The 19,020-nt window shown below is 52.0% G+C and overlaps 1 protein-coding gene and 1 pseudogene across 2 annotated transcripts in view; one reads left to right on the forward strand and one right to left on the reverse strand.

The window, feature by feature from the left end:
* Positions 1–1,902: 1,902 nt before the first annotated feature.
* LOC118356502 lies at positions 1,903–2,869 on the reverse strand (annotated as a pseudogene).
* A 1,675-nt stretch (positions 2,870–4,544) lies between these two features.
* The window catches only part of IQSEC2 (IQ motif and Sec7 domain ArfGEF 2), a 76,859-nt gene continuing 62,383 nt past the window's right edge, over positions 4,545–19,020 (forward strand). For both annotated transcript variants that reach the window (XM_027608812.2, XM_027608815.2), the window contains exon 1: positions 4,545–5,461. In XM_027608812.2, the coding sequence (XP_027464613.1) occupies positions 4,755–5,461 (707 nt within the window). In that variant the 5' untranslated portion in view covers positions 4,545–4,754. The remainder of the gene's footprint in view (positions 5,462–19,020) is intronic.

A 19,020-nucleotide genomic window follows, 5' to 3' on the forward strand; every position in this document is an offset into this window, starting at 1 on the left:
GCAATCCTTAGCATTCCTTGGCTTGTAGACGGCAATTTCTGCCTCTGTCTTCACATGTCATTCTCCTCGGGCGTGTGTGTGTGTGTGTGTGTGTGTGTGTGTGTGTGTGTGTGTGTCTATGCCCACATTTCCCTCTTCCTAGAAGGACACCAGTCATTGGATTAGGGCCCACACTAATAGAGCATGACCTCACCTTAACTTGATGACATCTGCAAAGACCTTTATTTCTAAATAAGCTTACATGCCCAAGGTGGGCATCAAGTTTTGAGGGCTACTATTCAATCTGGTATACCATCCAACATGCTCTGTATATTCTATTTGTTTATTGTCTCTCTGTGCCACTAGATCTGTTAGCATCATGAGGTTAGGGATTGTTGTCTATTTTGTTCATTACTCTATCCTCAGTGTCTAGAACAGTGCTTGACACATAGTAGAGACTCAACAAATATTTTGTGAATGAATGTTCCCACCCATTTGCCCCATGCCCCACAGGGAATCTGAATGAAAGACACAAGGATAATGATGAGAATGCAGGTATTGCCTAGAACATAATAAATACTCTGTAAGTGTTCACTGGATGAATAGAAGTATTTGATGGATGCGTTAACACTTATGGGGCACCTTTTTTGTATAAAGCTCTGAGAAAAGGTATAAAGAAGCGAGAAGGAAACATCTGAGCATCCCGGCTATGCCTCCGTGTGACCCTGGGCTAGTCATTCAACCTCTGGGTTTCACCCTCCTTACCTGTAACATGGAGGTAATAACACTACCTACCTCATAGGATTGTCATGAGGATTAAGTGAGCTCATACATGTAAAATGCTTAGCACAGTGTCTGGCACATGGTGAGCTCCATAGATGTGTTAGTTATTATTACTGTAGTTGCTCTTATGTGCTACCCTCTGTACAAGGTATTTGTTTTTTTTAAAACTAGCCTTATCAAGATAAAATTCATGTATCATAAAATTCTCCCTTTAAAAATGTACAGTTCAGTGATTTTTAATTAACAGAGTTATGCAACCATCACCACAATCGAATTTTATTTTTTATTTACTGTATTTTTAGAGAGGGAGAGAGAAGGGGGTAGGGGCAGAGGGAAAGGGAGAGAGAGAATCTTAAAACAGGCTATACACCCAGTGAGGAGCCCACCTTGGGACTCCATCTCACAGCCCTGAGATCATGACCTGAGCTGAAATCAAGAGTCGGAGGCTTAACCAATTGAGCCACCCAGGCGTCCCACCACAATCTAATTTTAGAACATTTTCATTCTTCCTCAGAAAAACCTCATACCTGTTAGTAGTCACTCCCCTTCCCCCAACACATGCCCCAGCCCCTGGCAAGCACTACTCTGCTTTTTGTCTCTATGAATTTGCCTATTCTGGAATTTTATATAAGTGAAATCATGATATGTGGCCTTTTTTTTTTTTTTTAAGAGAGAGAGAGCGTGCCTGCAGGGGGGAAGGGGCAGAAGAAGAGGGAGAGTGAGGAACTTATGCAGGCTCCACACCCAGCATGGAGCCCAATAGGGGGTTCAATCTCATGACCCTGAGATCATGACTTGAGCCAAAATCAAGAGTCGGCTGCTAAAGCAACTGAGGCGCCGAGGCGCTCCCACGATATGTGGCCTTTTGTGTCTCATTTAGCATAACGTGGCATAATGTTTTTAAGGTTTATCCATGTTTTAGCATGGATCAGCACTTTATTCCTTTTTGTGGCTTGAATAATACTCCAATGTGTGGATATGGTGCATTCTGTTTGCCCATTCATCAACAGATGAACATTTAATTATTTCTACTTTTTGGTTATTACAAATAATGCTGCTATGAACATTGATGTACATGTTTCTTGGTGGACATATGTTTTCATTTCTCTTGGCTATATACCTAGGAGTGGAATTTCCAGGTCATGTGGTAAGTCTATGTTTAACATTTTGAGAAAATTTCAAACTGTTTTCCCAAGTGACCACACCATTTTGCATCCCAAAAGACCACCCAATGGTTGTTCCTATCCATTCAGTGGCCAAAGCAGTGGGAGATGCGGACCAGTCTTCTGTAGTGGGCTGAGCGCTCCAGTCTTCAATAGGGAACTTCTGGAAAGGCACCAATGGCACATGCACACCTTCAGACCAGTTTGCGACCTTGGGTTGAGTAACAGTAAACTCAGGAGCTGGAGCAGTACATTCACCTCGAAATGCTTCCTTGGACACAGCCTTTTCAGCAGTGGCCTGCTTTTCCTTTTCAATCTCTTCAGGATCTCTGTAGAAGTAGAGATCATGCATGACCTCCCCTGGGTGCTCATGGGAGATGATGCCACCACGCATGCGCAGACAGAACTTCCTGGTCCAGCACCCACCACATCAGACCCACTGAGGGTTCTGCCTTGTTGTTGCACGGGATGGCAATGCCCACATGGCACAGAGGAGAGTCTGTGTTCCACAGAGCGATGGTAGGCAGGTTAACATAAGACACCTCTGTGACAGGCCGGTGGTCAGCCCTGGGACCGGTCACCACCAGAAGTCATGGCTCCTAGGAGGCTGCCTGGAGCTGGCTAGGGAAGCTTCCAGGAGTGAAGCAGCCAGTAGTAGGAGTGGCTCCGGTAGCAACAACGAACTTCAGCACAGCTCCCTGGCCAGTATTCCTGGACGATATGACACTGGCATCAGCCAGGTTTTCAATGGCAACAATGGTACAAGCCACCAGCAGAAGGTCCTCCCAGGTTCTCTTCAGATTTAAGATGTAGATGCCTTCACTTTTCCTTTTGTAGATGTACTGTTCCACTTGGAAGTCAAGCTTGGTGCCTCCTAAAAGTGTTCCTGCTGCAAGGAATTTAAGGACAGCCTCCTCCTTCATCTGCAGGACACCAAGGGCTCTGGAAATCGTGAAAGTTATGACAGGAACCCAGAACAACACCGTGTGGGTAGCACAGAAAGCTCAGTGTGTGTGTGTGTGTGTGTGTGTGTGTGTGTGTCTCATTGTGGTTTTTGATCTGCATTTCTCTGGTGGCTAATGGTGGTGAGCGTCTTTTCACAAGCTTATTGGTCCTTTGTACATCTTCCTCGGAGCAATGTCTCTTCAAATTCTTCACCCATTCAAAAATATTGGGTCGTCTTTTTTGTTGTTGGGCTCTAAGAGTTCTTTGTGTATTCTGAATACAAAACACTTATCAGATATACCATTTGCAAATATTTTCTCCTATTTGTGGGTTGTGTTCTCTGTGCCAAATGATTTTACCTGCTTTTTTCCAAGACCATTCCTGTGAGGCAGGTGTTATTAATTGGGGAAATGGAAGTTCAGAGAGGAGAAGATAGAATTTAAATCCATTTTTGTCTGACTGTAAAACGGATGCTTTCTCCTCTACCCCAACCTGCTCACAAAGATGAATGAAGACATGTTTCTGGCTTTAAGGAGCTCAGACTGGCAGAGGACATAAAACAAGAACACAAACGAATGTGCTTTAAAGCAGAATTCCACTTGTCCCACAGTACCACAGGAGAAGTGTAGAGAAGTGTAATGGGAGGTTGAGAGGAGAGCGAAAGCAAGAGCTTCTGGCCAGGGAAATCGAGGTTGGCTTCAGTAAGGTGACATTTAAGTCTTGAAGGATGGCTACAGTTCCACTGGATGAAGACGATGGACAGAGTGGAGAAGAACATTTCCAAAGGAGGGCAGAAAGTGAGAGTTGAATGCATGAATGGAGCTTTGATCCTAAGACCGGCTGCCATGGGGAGTCCCAGAACTTGTTGGGATGGGATCCTGGGACTGCCTTGGTTGGAGCACCCAGGGACCAGCTAACCTTGGCGATCCTGGGGTTCACTGGGGTAGGGGATCTGGATGCTGCCTTGGATGGAGAGTTTAGGAACTAGCTGGAGTGGGGGGATAACTGTGATGTAGTGTGTGGGGAAAGGGGGGTGATGTTCCGGGGGCTGCCTGGGAAGGGGGAGCTGTGGACTGCCTGGGCTGGAGGGACACGGGGCTGGCTGGGATGGAAGAATGGTCCACGGACTGGCGAGGATGAGAAATCCTGGGACTACCCGGGATGTGGGCGGGAGGGAGGTCGCCTGAGATAGGACGTCCAAGGGTTGGCTGGGATGGGGAATCTGACACTTGGGATTGGTAGACCCAGGGGATGCGGAGTCCGTGGGGGTGCCCGGACCCAGAGGCTGCCTGAGACGGGGTGGGGGGTGGTTCCAGGGATGTCTTAGATGAGGATCTCGGGCTGAGAGGACCCGAGGGACACTGGAACGGACCGGGATGGAGGGCTTCGTTGGGCTGCGTTAGGCGAAGACCCTGGGAGCGGTGCCACGGAGAGATCTCCCGCAGCCTGTGATGCGGCTGGCGCCGGCCTGGCGCGGGTGTCTCGGGGCGGGTCCGCCTTCGGGCGCGGGTGGCGGCGGCAGGTGGGGCGCGCGGGGGCGGACCGGGCGCGCGGGGTGGGGGCAGGGGCGGGGGGCGGGCCGGCGGCCGGGGCGGTCCCGCGCGGCCGCGCTGCGCAGTGACTCCGCAGCGGGCGGAGCGCCGTGGGCCGCGTCCTCCTGAGCTGTGGCGGTGGCGGCGGCAGCGGTAGCCTCAGCTCCTGCTCCCCGTGCCGCCGGCCCCAGAGCTGTCTCCCGGGCCCCCCCGGGCCCCCGGGCCCTCGAGCCCGGTGCGCGCCCTCGCGTCCCGCCGGCCCCCTCCCCCGGCTGGGCCCGGGGGAGGGTGGCGCCGTGAGCGAGCGGGGACCGGGCTCTCCTGCCCCTTCCCCTGCCCCTGGGCCGCCAGAATGGAGGCGGGGTCGGGGCCCCCGGGCGGTCCGGGATCCGAGAGCCCCAACCGGGCGGTGGAGTACCTGCTGGAGCTGAACAACATCATCGAGAGCCAGCAGCAGCTGCTGGAGACCCAGCGGCGGCGCATTGAAGAGCTGGAGGGCCAGCTGGACCAGCTCACCCAGGAGAACCGCGACCTGAGGGAGGAGAGCCAGCTGCACCGCGGGGAGCTGCACCGGGACCCCCACGGCGCGCGGGATAGCCCCGGCCGCGAGAGCCAGTACCAGAACCTGCGCGAGACCCAGTTCCACCACCGCGAGCTGCGGGAGAGCCAGTTCCACCAGGCGGCTCGGGACGTGGGCTACCCGAACCGGGACGGCACCTACCAGAACCGGGAGGCAGTGTATCGGGACAAGGAGCGGGACGCCGCCTACCCGCTCCAGGACACTACCGGCTACCCAGCCCGCGAGCGCGACGTGGCCCAGTGCCACCTGCACCACGAGAACCCAGCCCTGGGTCGCGAGCGTGGCGGGCGGGAGACAGGGCCAGCTCACCCGGGCCGCGAGAAGGAAGCCGGCTATTCGGCGGCGGTGGGCGTGGGGCCCCGGCCACCGCGGGAGCGGGGCCAGATGAGCCGTGGCGCATCCAGGAGCTCCAGCCCCGGGGCCGGCGGCGGCCACAGCACCAGTACCAGCACCAGCCCGGCCACAACCCTCCAGAGAAAGTAAGGAACGTGTGTTCGTAAACCACCCCCCCCCCCCCGACTCCGTTCACCCCAGCTCTTCCCCTCTAGTTCCCTCTCCAACTTGTCCGGCTGATAAAGTAAGAAGCGGGTGCCTGATTCCATGTCCTCCTCTCCCATCCCAGCCCGTCAGGAGGAGCTGGGTCCTCCTCCAGGAGCCGCCACCCCTTCTCTAGCCACCCCAGCCTGGGTTGGCCAGATGAGTGCAGGTGTCTCTTCTTTCTCAAAACCACGGCCAGTAAGGGCCTATAGCAGTCATCACCCCTCCACTTCTTCACCCCCTTAGCTGTACCCTTGTCAGAGGATGGCTTTTGATTTATTTATTTATTTTGGATGTGCTGCTTGGGATTTCTATTATCTGATGGTGTCACCTCAGAGCCCCAAGGGAAAGAAAGCCCCCATCTTCCCCCCCCCCCCACTTTGGGTCTCCTCTGCAGGTCCTGAGTGCAGGCCTGATCTTGTCTCTGGCGGCCTCAGCCCCATCCTTTCCCAGAGAGGCAGGTGGGGACCGGAATGGCTGCTGGAGGCTGAGACGTCCCTCTGAGGGGAACTGCAGCACATCCTGGCCAGGGGAGCAAAGATGGGGGAGCAAAGATGGAGGCCAGGCCCTTGGCTAGTTCCTCAAAGACCACCCCCTCTCCACCCTGGAGAAAAACACCACCCAGTTAAAGAGCTACCAGGAAGGGAAGTCTACAGAGCTTCCCTCTTGTTGGATCAGTGCCAGTTTCTGTGCTGGGGTCTGTGTCAGCCTATTTGGGACACCTTGGCAGTATCTCTTGGGTTGGTGGGCCATGGGCTGGGTTCACTTCTTCCCTGAAGACAGTACCATGAGCTGGTTGGGATAAATGTCAGGCTTTAAGAGAGTCAAGGGCATGCAGGCTCACAGGGCTGCCCTGAAGGCTCCCTGCTTTCCCTTTTGCTGTATTGGAAAGAACACTGAACCGGGAGTTAGGAGACCTGGGTTCCCCTTCCAGCTGTGCTGCAGACTGACTTCGTGACCTTGACTGAGTCCCTTCCTCTCTCAGGCCATCAGGTCCCCCCATATCTTGTCTGCCTTGAATGCTCTTTAAGGTCCCCCAGCTTAGATTTGAGGGTTCTGTGACTAATCCAGCCATACTACCGAGCAAGTCTAAAGTCCTCTAGCGAATGGACAGCCTTCCCCCTCCTCTCACTGCTCAGCTGGTCCTACCATGTGCCACAACCAGTGGAGTGTCTCTTGGAGGCTGGGCTGGGGGTGGGGAAGCCTTCTGCCTCGGGAAATCTGCCGGGAGACAGCTCTCTGCAACTCCCCCGTGGTGAGGCAGCAGGCTGGGGTGCTGGGTTGAGATGGCTGGGCCCCAGGAGCTGCAGCTGCAGCTCGAGGGCTCAGCTGGGCTCCACTGCAGTGCACCCTCAGCTGAGTTTTGGTGTGGACTGCCCCAGAGTAGTCCGGGGCCGAGGGAGATGGGTTCTCCTGTCCAGGCATGGTTGCTGGGAGCCCATTCCCTGTAGACTGCCTGTATGGATCCCACACTGGAGGAAGGGGCCAGACCCACCAAGCGAGGCTGTTTCAGGAGAGGGCCATGGTGGGGGTGGGAGCAGGAGACTGGATGGGCCTGGTGGTCCTCGAGCCTGGCTGTGGACGACTTTTCTAGAGTGGTCACGCCTGCGACAGCCTCATTATGTGTGGCTCCAGGGAGCAGAACCAGGAGCAGGGGGAAATTGGGGGGCTAATCAGGGAGAACTTTGCAACCTGGCTGTCGGGTGATGCAGTGGACTGACTCAAGAGGTGGGGGGTGGGAGCTGGCTGGACATGTCCGGCAGAGGCCCAGTGGGTATCAGGAAGAGCTGGAGAAAGCACCGTTCCTGAATCGGGTGTAAAGCTCAGTGAAGTGACCTGGGTCTTCCCCAATTCCAGGATTCCATTACCCTCAGATTCTCCATCCTGCAGGCGTGGATCTGAATCTCTTGGCTGGCCGGAAGCCCATTTGCTCTTGAGCTCTGTGCTTCTGCCATCCGCACAGGCCTGCCTCTCGGTCTGTCCCTCTTTTGTGCACCCTCCAGGCTGTTCCTTGGATTTCTTTGCCTCACATTTCCTACTGGATTAATAAGAGAGTTTAGATGGTACTGTGACTCTCTCCTAACCATATATTAAATATTTGCACATCCATTATTGCCTCTTTGGGGCCTCACAACAGGCCCTGTGCAGTGAGCAGTAGCAACTCCATTTTAGAGCTGGGGAAACTGAGGCTCCAAGACGAAAGGGTTTTGCTCAAGATTACGCTGCTGGCTCCTAGTGGAGCTGGGACTCGAACCTACGTCCACCTGTCTCCGAGGCCTGTCATTTTTCCACCAGAGCTTTCCAACCCACAGGAGTCTCTTGGCTTCGGGACCTGGCCAGGTCACAAGCTGGGAGAGGCCAGGAGAGCCTTAGGTACCTAGAGGACTTGAGCAGGAGGAGCTGACTCTGGGAAGAGTGGGGGCGCCGACGGGGGGAGGGAAGAAGGCTGTGTCTCCCTCCTTTCCACTCTCCCTCCTGGCCGGGCATCAAGAGGGGGCCTGTGGATGCAGTGGCCACTGCTGCTACCGCAGCTGCTGAGGAGAGGCCCCTGCCCGGCCCGTCCTGGGTTTGCAAGGAGCGGGTGAGAAGGCTGCCGCTGGAAGCCGGGCCAGGCGGCGCGGCGGTGTTCGCAGCAGAGGCTGCAGCGCGGGAGGGGGGATAGGTAGCGCTGGTACAGGCTACAGGCTATACAGGCTATAGACGTTTCTGGTCCCCAGGCTCCCTCTGGCGGTGGAAGAGGGGAGAGAGGGGGCCAGGGCCCAGCGGCCGCTTGGTGAGGGCCCCGTGTGCCTGGGGACTTAATTTAGTCCTCCCTGCGACCCTGTGGGGCTGCCACCACGATCCACATTTTCTAGCCGAAGAAACTGAGGGGGCTCAGAGGAGGGAAGCGACACGCCAGAGGTCACACGCCCGAAGACGGACTCTCGGTCCTGTGAACTGTCCGTCTACTGCAGCTGATAGCCGCTGTCGTGTCCACCCCCCACCCGTGTCATACCCCCAGGATTCCCACATCCTCCCATGCTGTCTCCTCTGGACAGGTTCCCGGATGCCAGTCTGCCTTCTGCTGTGCTCTGGGTGTGGCCTTTTTCGTGCAGCAGAGAGCGAGACGAGGCTCAACCTCCTTCTGGCCACTGGTCTTCTGGATGTGAGGGCTTTGCTTGTTTGTTTGCTTGCTTGTTTGTTAGTCGCTGCTGGTCTCCACCAACGTTCCTTCGGGTCTTTTATCCTTGGCATCGTCACCCGTCTCCAGATGATTGGAGAAGAGCTCTGCATTCGTTGTTGGTCCTGGCCTGGCCCCCCTTGCAGTTCTGGCGCCTGGAATGATTTACGGGTGTGCTGGGGGCCACTGCTGAGAGCTGTATTTCCCACGCTCTTGCACGGGCCCAGCTCCGGCTCTGCTGTAGGCGGCGGTGGGCTGAAGCTGGTTTGGTGGTAACTCTCCATCCTCTGCCCCCGCCCCGCCTGCACACACCCCTCCCCCCTCCCCGCCCACCCTGCAAGCTGGCTCACATTGGGGGATAGCAACCAGAGGGCCTGGCCTCGTGTTCCTGACAGCCAGGGCAATGCGTGGTCTACTGCTTGGCTGCTGGGCTGTGTCAGTGTGTGCTTCCTGCAGGGGCCGAGGACACTGGGAGGGAGTGTGGCGGGGAGGGGGGCGGGGGGAGAGTGAGCCCTGGGAGAGGGCCCCGGGGAAGTCTGTCTCCTTTGGGGTCTAGGGTGCTTTTCCTGGGGAGGGGGGTTTCTCCTTCTTCCCAGGAGGGTAAGCCATTTATTTTCCCCCCACTGTGTTGGGAGCATTACACTTGCGTGGGAGGAAATGATAATGTCGAGTTGAATGAGAATTAGAGGAGTCTTGCTTCTCTGTCTAGATCTGGGGCAAGAATGGGGTTGTTGTCATCCACAAACATTTCTTGGCTGCGTGCACAGAGCAGGAGGGGCCACCAGGCTGAGCAAACACCATGCTCTCTGCGCTTGCAGAGCCCCTTCTTCCTGGCCAGAGATGCAGGGTTCCAAGCTCAGCCCACCATAACGACAGTGCTCAGCACAAAACGAGCAGCAAGGGTGGTGGGGTGTGGAGGTTCTGGGAGGAAGGAAGGATCAGGGCAGGGCAGGCCACTTGCCGAGGACCCGGCTGGAGGGCTTTGAAGAGAGTGGGTGTCTCCTGGTGTCAGATGGGGGCCTAGGCGGGAGAAAGACGGGACCCAGGCTTGCCCTCTGTTACTCTTTCATCTCACACCCCTCCCGCCCCCTGCCTTGCCTACTGGGGCCTCTGAATTTGCTGAGAGCATAGTAAAGGCCTGGAGCATAGAGAAGAGGCCACACACGTGCTGAGTGAGTCTCATCCTTCTGTGTGCCAGGCACCACCCTCTGTGGCTTTATGTAATAATAGCTAGCACTTTTTTTTTTTTTTACTGCATTTACTGTGTGCCAAGCACTATTTGTTCTAAGCGCTTTCCATGTATTAATTCATTCAGTCTTCACGTGAATCCTTTGATGTGGATATTGTTATTAAATCCATTTCACAGATGAGGAAACCGAGGCCCAGAAAGGTTGGTTAACTTACCCAAGGTCACTCAGTGAATAAGCAGCAGGACTGAGAAAGAGCTCGGAGGAGCCCAGGTGGTCAGGCTCCAGAGTCCATCTGCAGCATTCTCACCCACCATGCAGTCCGGCTGCTTATCTCACTTGCAGAGTCCCTGCCAGGTGGGGGTTAGTATTATCCTCATTGTTCTGACAGGGAAACGAGGATCAGAGAGGTGCAGTGACCTGCCTGAGGTTACACAACCGCATGGGGCCCCGAAGTGTCTGGCTCAAGTCTGTGCACACCATTGCCTCCTGCAGGCAAGGTGGAAAGATGTTAAAGACACTCCAGGCTCGGCTCCGGCCTCCCCCCTCCCCCGAGCAGAGCTGCCGAGACCACTGCTTGAGTCAGGGTCCGTCTCCTGATGGCCGCCTGGATTTTTGCCACAGTCTTCTCTCACAGATGCCGCCCCTGCTCTTGCTCTGTCAAGCCTCTGGTGACACGCAGCCAGGCCAAGCTTTCTGCAGGGCTCCCGGGGTTTCGCTCTGCCTTCGGCCTGTGGGAGAATGTTCACACTCCTCCACCTGCCACGCGGGGCCCTCTTAGGATCAGGACCCAACTCACCGCTCTCCTCTCATCTTCCTGCAGGCCCCTTCCCACAGACCATGCTCCAGCCAGAAGGGCCAGGGTACCCCCGCGTTAGCCCACTCAGCCTGCAGAGGGTCTCGTGGGCCTTACTTATGCTGTCTCCTTCTCCTGGGCTGTAGCTCCATCCACTTCCCAAGGCTGAGCTGCACTGTCCCCTCTCCCATGTTGGTTTGCTGGTTTATCTCCGACCCTTGAAATGAGCACTTTGCCCCTTTTGATACCTTTATGGTTCTTTGTTTGCATCTCATGTCCTCACTACTGGATCGAGGGCCCCTTCAGATTGAGATTGAACGGACACATGTCGAGAGCATGTTGTGCCGACGCCTGTGGCAGGTGCTCTGGGCATGAGTGCGAGAGCAAGCAGCTTGGAAACACACAGCACAGCACAGCACAGCGCATAGCAGCTGCCCAGTAAGTGTTGAATAGACAAATGAATGTCAGCTTAAGCCTCGGTGCACTAATGGCCAGAGGAGCCTACGTCTTTCCTCATTCCGGGGCTCCTGCGGCACGAGATGGCTCCACTGCAGAGTCCTCTTGGCTCCTCTGTGGCCTTGCCCCCAGAAGTGGTCTGGCCTCCACTCTCTGTGCGTTTCGCACTCACCCATCTTGCCAGTTGCTAGGATGTCAGGCTAGCAGAGTCAGATGAACCTTCGGGGACATCGAGGCCAATCTGCTCATCGTTACCTCTCCCTCCCATGCCGTGGCCGTGTCATACCATGGTCTTGACCCTCAGTGCAAGATGTTCTGCTCTGAAAGGAGCCAAGAGACACGCATAGGACCTGCATGCAGTCTGCCTAGTCTAGTGGAAAGTGCCTTCTTTACCATCGAGTTGTTATTGGGCTCAGACCCTGGGCCAGGCGTGGGATCTTAGAGTCAAAATGAGATGCAGCCCCTTTGGCTCTTTCCCTGCTGCGTTCCCTGGCAGAATGATAAACCCTGGTCATGGGGAAGAATGATGAGTAAGTGACTTGTTTCCACTTTTGATGTAACTCACTTAGGACCAGGTAATTTGCTAGTTACTCCGACTTTCTCCTGGAAGTTATTTGGTCTCTCTCCAAGCATCCACGTTGAAACCATTTACGTGGGGAAGGCTGTTCTCAAGCACTTAAGAGCCAAATCTCTCTAGGGGCCTTAGTAGTCAGGGAAAGTGCAAGGCCGTGGAAGGAGGACTTTTCTGCGACTCTAGGCAAGTCACTTAACTTTGAGAGCCTCTGTTTTCTCAAGTAGCAGATGAGGATAAAACTATGTTTTCTTTTTTTAAAAAAAAGATTTTATTTATTTATCTGACAGAGAAAGAGAGAAAGAGTTCACAAGCAGGGGAAGAGGCAGAGGAAGAGGGAGAAGCAGGCTTCCCGCTGAGCAGGGAGCCCGATGCGGGGCTCGATCCCAGGACCCCGGGATCATGACCTGAGCCGAAGGCAGACGCTTAACCAACTGAGCCACCCAGGCGCCCCAAAACTATGTTTTTTGATAGATAAGATTCATGTTGCGCCTCTCCCTCCCCCCCCCCCCCCCCGCCAACCCCTCCGCCAAATATGTCAGAAAATTGCCTGTCTGCCTAACATACCCATCAAGGTTCTGATCAGGATGGAAAGCTGAGAGACAAGGATGAAAATAATCTGTGGGGCTGCCCTGCCCCCTAGAGGTGTAATGTAGCAAACAAAACAACTCCACCAAGATTGTCGCCTCACATCTTCAAAACAAAAATAACAAGCCAGAGTTCTGCGGGCACATTAGGATGATTCCTCTAACATTTTGGAAGGAAATTTATCACAATTAGCACCTGATATGTATCATTTCCCTAATATCAGTGCATTTCTTTGTAGCTATGTGATCTTTATACCCTTTTAAAGGGAGAATATGACCGCATGTCTGGGGGGCCCTGTGATTTCCTACTGGATTCCAGGATGCTGCACTCACCTGAATAAAGCCAATATTTTCCTTTCTATAGCCACTTTAGAATCATTGTCATCATATCCGTGATGAAAGCTACCTAAATTGTATTCCCTCCCCCAAATTCCCTTGTAAACACTGGGAGGGAGGCAGTTGTCCATCTGATAGACTGACCAATTCATAAATGGTTATAAATCTTCTCATGATCGTTGTGCAAATTAAATAAGATGACATAGGTGAAGGGTTTAGCACACAGTGTCTGCTTACTTAGCAATAGGCATTATTTTTGTTAATAACTTTGCCAAACTCTGTGCTGTAGAAGAGCCAGAGGGAAAGACCATGTGGGAGCTCACCACGTTTCTGAAAGAGAGGTCAGCCATGCCTTGTAGTACTGCAGGCAGGAAGTTCCGTGGTTACTATCATACAGCTCCTGGCTTCACGGCATTGTCAGTTGGGTAGCGAAGATGAAGGTACTGGGGTTTCCTGTGTGCTGGGCCAGAGGGGAGCACAGGGGGCTGTGGGTGCCCAAAGGAGGGACATCTACCTAGACCGTCGGGGAGAGCTTCCTGGAGGAGGTGATGCCTGAGCTGAGACTTGGGGGATGAGTAGGAGTGAGCTAGATGAAGAAGGACGGTATGTGGGTTGGTGGAAATGGAGAGCAAAAGGGAGGCTAAGGCAGAGGGGACTGCATGAGTGAATGTGCAGAGACATGGAACCAGCAGGGTGTGTGTGTGGGCGGGGGGGAACACTTTTATGAGGTCATTACAAACTAAAGCACAAACAGCGAGGCAGGAAGGGTCTGGAGGAGGATCTGAAGAGTCAGCCAGCCCAGATCAGGAGGACACTTGAATAGCAGGATAAGGAACTTTATTCTGTTGGGAATTGGGAGCCAAGATAGGGTTTTAGGTTGAGGAAAGAGGTGCTCATTTTAGAGTATGGGGTGATGTGTCGAGAGCCATGTTTTGGAGAGATCCCATGAGTGGACAGTTTGGAAGACAGATTGGAGGGCATCCAGTGAGGAGGCTAGTGTGACAGTGTAGATGAGAGATGATAAGGCCTGATCTCGGGTAGTGGGGAGTAGAGATAATCTACTGGAGGAGAAAGACAGTGACAGCACATTGGCAAGTGCTGTGGCAAAGGGGTGTGCAGCCGACTGCTGGGCTAATTCACAATCAGGCGGATTTCAATAATCCCAGCATAAAAGCCAAGAAACTTGGAGCTAGAAAGACCCTAAAAATCATTCTGCTCAAGCTGTTCATTTCACAGATGAGAAGGCTGAGGCCCAGAGAGAAAGGACTTGTCCGAGGCCGCTTGATGTGTGAGCAGAAGAATCACGTCAGTGTTAATGCCAGTGGTCAAAGGACCATTCCTTAAGTGTGCAATTTTATGCCTTGAAATCCTGGGAAGGTTGCAAGGCTCATTGTCTTTGTGTCCTACAGATGAGAAAACCGGGGCTCAAGGAGGTTTTTGACTTGCTGGGGAGGAAGCCATGAAGAGGAGGCATCACCCAAAGAAAGGGTCTCTTGCTTCCGTGGCAGACAGACCCTCCGCTTTGTCTGGCTCAGCCCCTCAGAAACCCAATCTTCTAGATTCACAGTGAGGGAGGGGACACAGATTTTTCCCTTTCTCCACCCAGGCCCACCTTTTTTCCTGCGGCTCTCCTCTGCCTTCGGGGTCCTCATTTAATGTAACTGAGGCAGCTCAGAAGCAGCTTGCCACCTGAGAGCCAGGCCTGTCGTCCATCCCTCTTTTTTCTGTCTTCATGGAAGAGGGCAGGCTTGCGTCTGTCATCACTTGTGTGCCCATTGCCTTGGGCAGAGTATCTCCAGCCCGGATGCCTTGGTTTTGAGGCCCCATCATATGATACACAAAGAATGAGCTTTGGAGACAGACAGACCTAAGTTTGTCTCTGCTTTGTTTTGTTTTGAATGCAGTGGACACACAGTGTTACATTCGTTTTCAGGTGTAGGACACGGTGACTCCACAAGTTTATACGCTATGCTATGCTCACCACAAGTGTGGCTACTAGCAGACAGACCTGAGTTTGAATCTCAGCTGTGCCCCAGCCCACTGGAGGACCTCAGCTATGTCATCAGGATTAACCGAGATCATTTGAATGGCATTCCCTGATACTTGTAGGTGCTTAATAGTCATTTCCAGGGGAAGAAAACCTATGAAATAATCCAAGATTGTGCCAAAGCACATGCTCTTATACCTTAGTTTTTTTTTTTTTTTGTATTTTTAAAAAGATTTTATTTATTCATTTGAGAGAGAGAGAGAGAACAAGTCGGGGGGAGAGGGAGAGGGAGAAGCAGACTCCCCACTGAGCAGGGAACCCCATGTGCAGCTCGATCCCAGGACCCCAGGATCATGACCGGAGCTGAAGGCAGACGCTAACCAACTGAGCCACCCAGGTACCCCTCTTATACCTCATTTTTATAATCATGATGTTACCTGAGATTCTTTAGTTTTTATAGGAGATAACTCATCCAAAGATCTGGATAACACATCATTAAAGTAGGACAAATTAAGTTTAAAAAACAAAACTTTGTTTCTCCTTCATGAAATCTCCCATGGACAGTGAATTGCAAAATTCCGTGCCCGGCAAAGATTTGCATCCCCCGAGAATGGGTGTATTTCCTCCTTCCTAATATGAGGCTATCATGGCTCATTGTATCTCGTTCTTCTTCCCCGGCTGCCGGCCAATTTGAAATACAGTTTGAGCATCTTTGTTGATCTCTTTTTCTGAGCTCCTATTTTCTAGTTCAATTTTTTATTCTTTCTTTATCTGTGTTATTGGAGTAAGCCACCTCAAATCCTTTGTGACTCAGGCAGGTATAAATAACTAATGGGTGTAAATAGTCAAATGAATGGAAGGCTGGGGAGGCTGGACGGATGATGGTGGGGCTGGAGGGGGACCAGAGGGCGGTGCTGGCTGGGGCAGCTGAGAAGGCATCCTCACGGACTAATGAGGCTCCAGAAGGAGTTGAGGTGTTAGTTGGGGGGGGGCATTAGCCCTTCACTTGCCTGTGTCATTCCTGCTCTAAAAAGAAGCCGGCATTGGAGAACAGGACCTCACATCACGTGGAATAATCACCCTCCCTCTTTTGTCCGTCCCATGCAGGAGACTGAGGTCCAAAGAAAGAGGAGGGAGTTGTTTTTTAAAATTATATTAAAGCGGTACATATACATATTTTAAAAAGGCAAATAATGGGGCGCCAGACTGGCTCAGGCAGTAGAGCATATGACTCTTGATCTCGGGGGTTGTTGGGTTAGAGCCCCATGTTGGGCGGAGAGATTACTTAAAAATAAAATCTTTTTTAAAAAAAGGCAAAGAGTACACAAAGACCTGTGTAGTAAAAAGCTGATGTCTCCCTGTTCCCCCCCCTTCCAGCCCCCAGAGGTGACTGCTTTTACCATTTAGGTTTTCTGGTGGCGATTTCCTATCTCTAAATAACATGCTTCAGTGGTTATTTCTTCATTTATCAACTTTATCTTTTTTAAACATTTTATTTATTTATTAGAGAGAGTGCGTGATTAAGAGGGAGATCACAAGTGGGGGGTGGGGGAGGGTCAGAGGGAGAAGCAGACTCCCTGCTGAGTAGGAGGCCCAATGCGGGACTCCATCCCAGGACCCTGGGATCATGACCTGAGCCAAAGGCAGACGCTTAACCAACTGAGCCACGCAGGCGCCCTTCATTTATCAACTTTAAACATTATCTACTGACTTCTTTCTGCTAGGACAAATGAGGATTTAGCTTATTTACAACACCTGACTCTTTCTCGCCCTCTCAGATTGTGATAGTTACATTACCACTTTGGTTCCTCTGTTAGTTACCTTTGTAACTTTTTTAAGTGGTGTTTTAAACTGCGGTTTCCTATTCCATCCATTTTCCACAGTATCTCTTCACTGCTTGGTCTGTAAGACCTAGTTATTAGGGTCTCATCCTTCCCTCCGTCTCTCCTCCACCCTTGCACCTCCCACATTCTGTGCTCCGTACTTTTGCATTCTGCAAGGTTGATTGCATTTGCATCCTATAATAATTAGGTCTTCGGTGCTTTATCAAGACAAATTGATTTTAAAAGTTGACCACCAATAAATACACCATGTTTACGTGCTTATGACTATAATTGCACCTCAGTTTCCACAGTCCACTGTCGCAACCTCTGTACTCCCAGGAAGGTTTCCTAGCATCAAGAGCAAATGAATTTTCCTTTCTTATGCTCTACGACATGGTTCAAAATCATACCACTGTTTACATGGTTTTATATTTGGGACCAGGACTTTCTTTCTACCTTGCTTGCTCGCTTGCTCACTTATGTCGTTACTGTTGTGTGGAGTTCCTTGAAACTGCAGGAGAATCATAGCATATCTTCTGGGGACAATTTGCTTAGAGATTTCTAGAAGAAGGGTTGTTTTTTTTTTTTTAAACACCACACTGAAATATATATAATATGCATACAGAAAAGTGCTCATATCACAAATGAATAGCTCGGTCAATTTTTACAAGCCAAATACACCTAGGTAACCAGCTCTGTAACCACCTATGTAACCCTATGTAATCAGTTCAAGGTCTGTTTTCCATTCACCCGACCTGGTACTCAGTGAGTCCATTCAGTTGGATGCCTTTTTATCTTTTCTTACATAATTTTTTAAAAGATTTTTATTTATTTGAGAGAGAGAGAGAGAATGAGAGATAGCACGAGAGGGAAGAGGGTCAGAGGGAGAAGCAGGCTCCCTGCCGAGCAGGGAGCCCGATGCGGGACTCGATCCCGAGACTCCAGGATCATGACCTGAGCCGAAGGCAGTCGCTTAACCAACTGAGCCACCCAGGCACCCTTTTCTTACATAATTTCTTTGGTAGTTTCCTCCTCTTCGTTTTCTCTGTTTCCTCTTTCTGAAATGTCCGCTAGTTAGACGTGGAACTACCCGGATCGATCCTCGAGGCTGCCTATCTTTTCTCTCATACTTTCTATTTTATAGTTTCTGAGTGAGTTAGGAGAAAGTCTGATTGAGATGTCTGTATATCCAGGCTGGCTTGTCCACTTGCTGGCTTTATTTTAGGTGAGCCTCCAGGGGGCTGGCTGTTATAATGGGTGCCCCCTAAATTCCCAAATGAAAAGCATTTCATTCTGGGTACTCCAGCATGCCCCTGGGTACCCTAATTCATCCCAGATAGTTTAATTCCCTTAGCCAGGAGCGCTCTGATATTTTGCCATACTAGGCAGCTTGGATTCTGGATTTGGGAGTTAGAGGAGCAGGGGAGAATTTCATGTACTTACCTTCAGCGTGTCCCCCCGCCCCCTGTTTCCAGATCCTGATCATTTATGCCCTTCCTCGTACCTACCATCTCTGAGTCTGGAGTCTCTCTGGGCCTCTGCTGACCCGATTGGCTCCCACCCTGGCTGCAACCCCGAGCGGTGTCCCTGGCTCTCCTTCAACTATGAACACTCTTCTCTTTGTTGTTGTTGGTGGTGGATTTGGTTTTTTTTTTTTTTTTTTGGCTTCCAGAAATTTGTTGAAATCTCTCATCCATTGATACTGCTCTCTTCCATCCCCTTCACTGTTATGACTTCATACCTTATTTTATTTTTCACATTCATTTTAGTGGGCTCCTGGGAGTGCAGCCCAGCCTCCTTTGCTTAGGCAGTGAGAGCAGGTAGGTCAGAGATGGGCCCCTAGCGTGCAGAAGGGGGCTTTGAGGCTGAGCTGAGGCTTCTGGAACAGGGAGCTGCTCTAAGCTGCTCCCCCTCCCACCCACTCTCCTCCCCACCATGGCTGAACCTCCATCCCTCTGCCTCTAGCAGAGGGAGGCAGGAAGGGAGGGCTGGAGAGAACCAGTTCCATTTTCCTTTTCTCTCCCCCCCCCCCTTTTTTTTTTTGGTCATAATGCTGAGCTGATCTGGGCTGCAATACCTGTGCCTAACCCCACCTTCCCTTTTTGGTGCTCCCCCTCTGACCTTGAATGATTGTTTCTTCCAGAAGCACATCCCCCCCCCCCCCCGAATGCTCACTGGGTTGGGGGGGCGGGCTTGGGCGGCTTGGGCTGCACTGTATGTAGGGGAGATTGGAGCCAGGTGAGGGAGAGAGGCCAAGCTCACAGGCTGGTATGGGAGATGAAGTGCCACTTAGCTCTGACTTGACAGAAGGAAACCACAGCTGTAGCAGTTAAAAGCATTGGTTTTAAAGTCAGACCAACCCAGACTTGAATCTCAGCTCTACTGCTCATTAGCTGTAGGCAAATCACATCGCTGCCCTGAGCCTGAGTATTCACATCTACACAATGGCAAGAAGAATAACCATCTCGCCCAGCTGTCAAGAACCTAACACAAGCCCCAAACCGTCGTAAGTGCTTAATAAATAGTCACTTTATTCTTTTTGGATTACTAGAAGGCAGAACATGGTAGAGACCAATTTCTCCCCAGAAATTATAGGAC

Source organism: Zalophus californianus, chromosome X, assembly GCF_009762305.2.
Source record: "Zalophus californianus isolate mZalCal1 chromosome X, mZalCal1.pri.v2, whole genome shotgun sequence".
Taxonomy (NCBI): Eukaryota; Metazoa; Chordata; class Mammalia; order Carnivora; family Otariidae; genus Zalophus; species Zalophus californianus.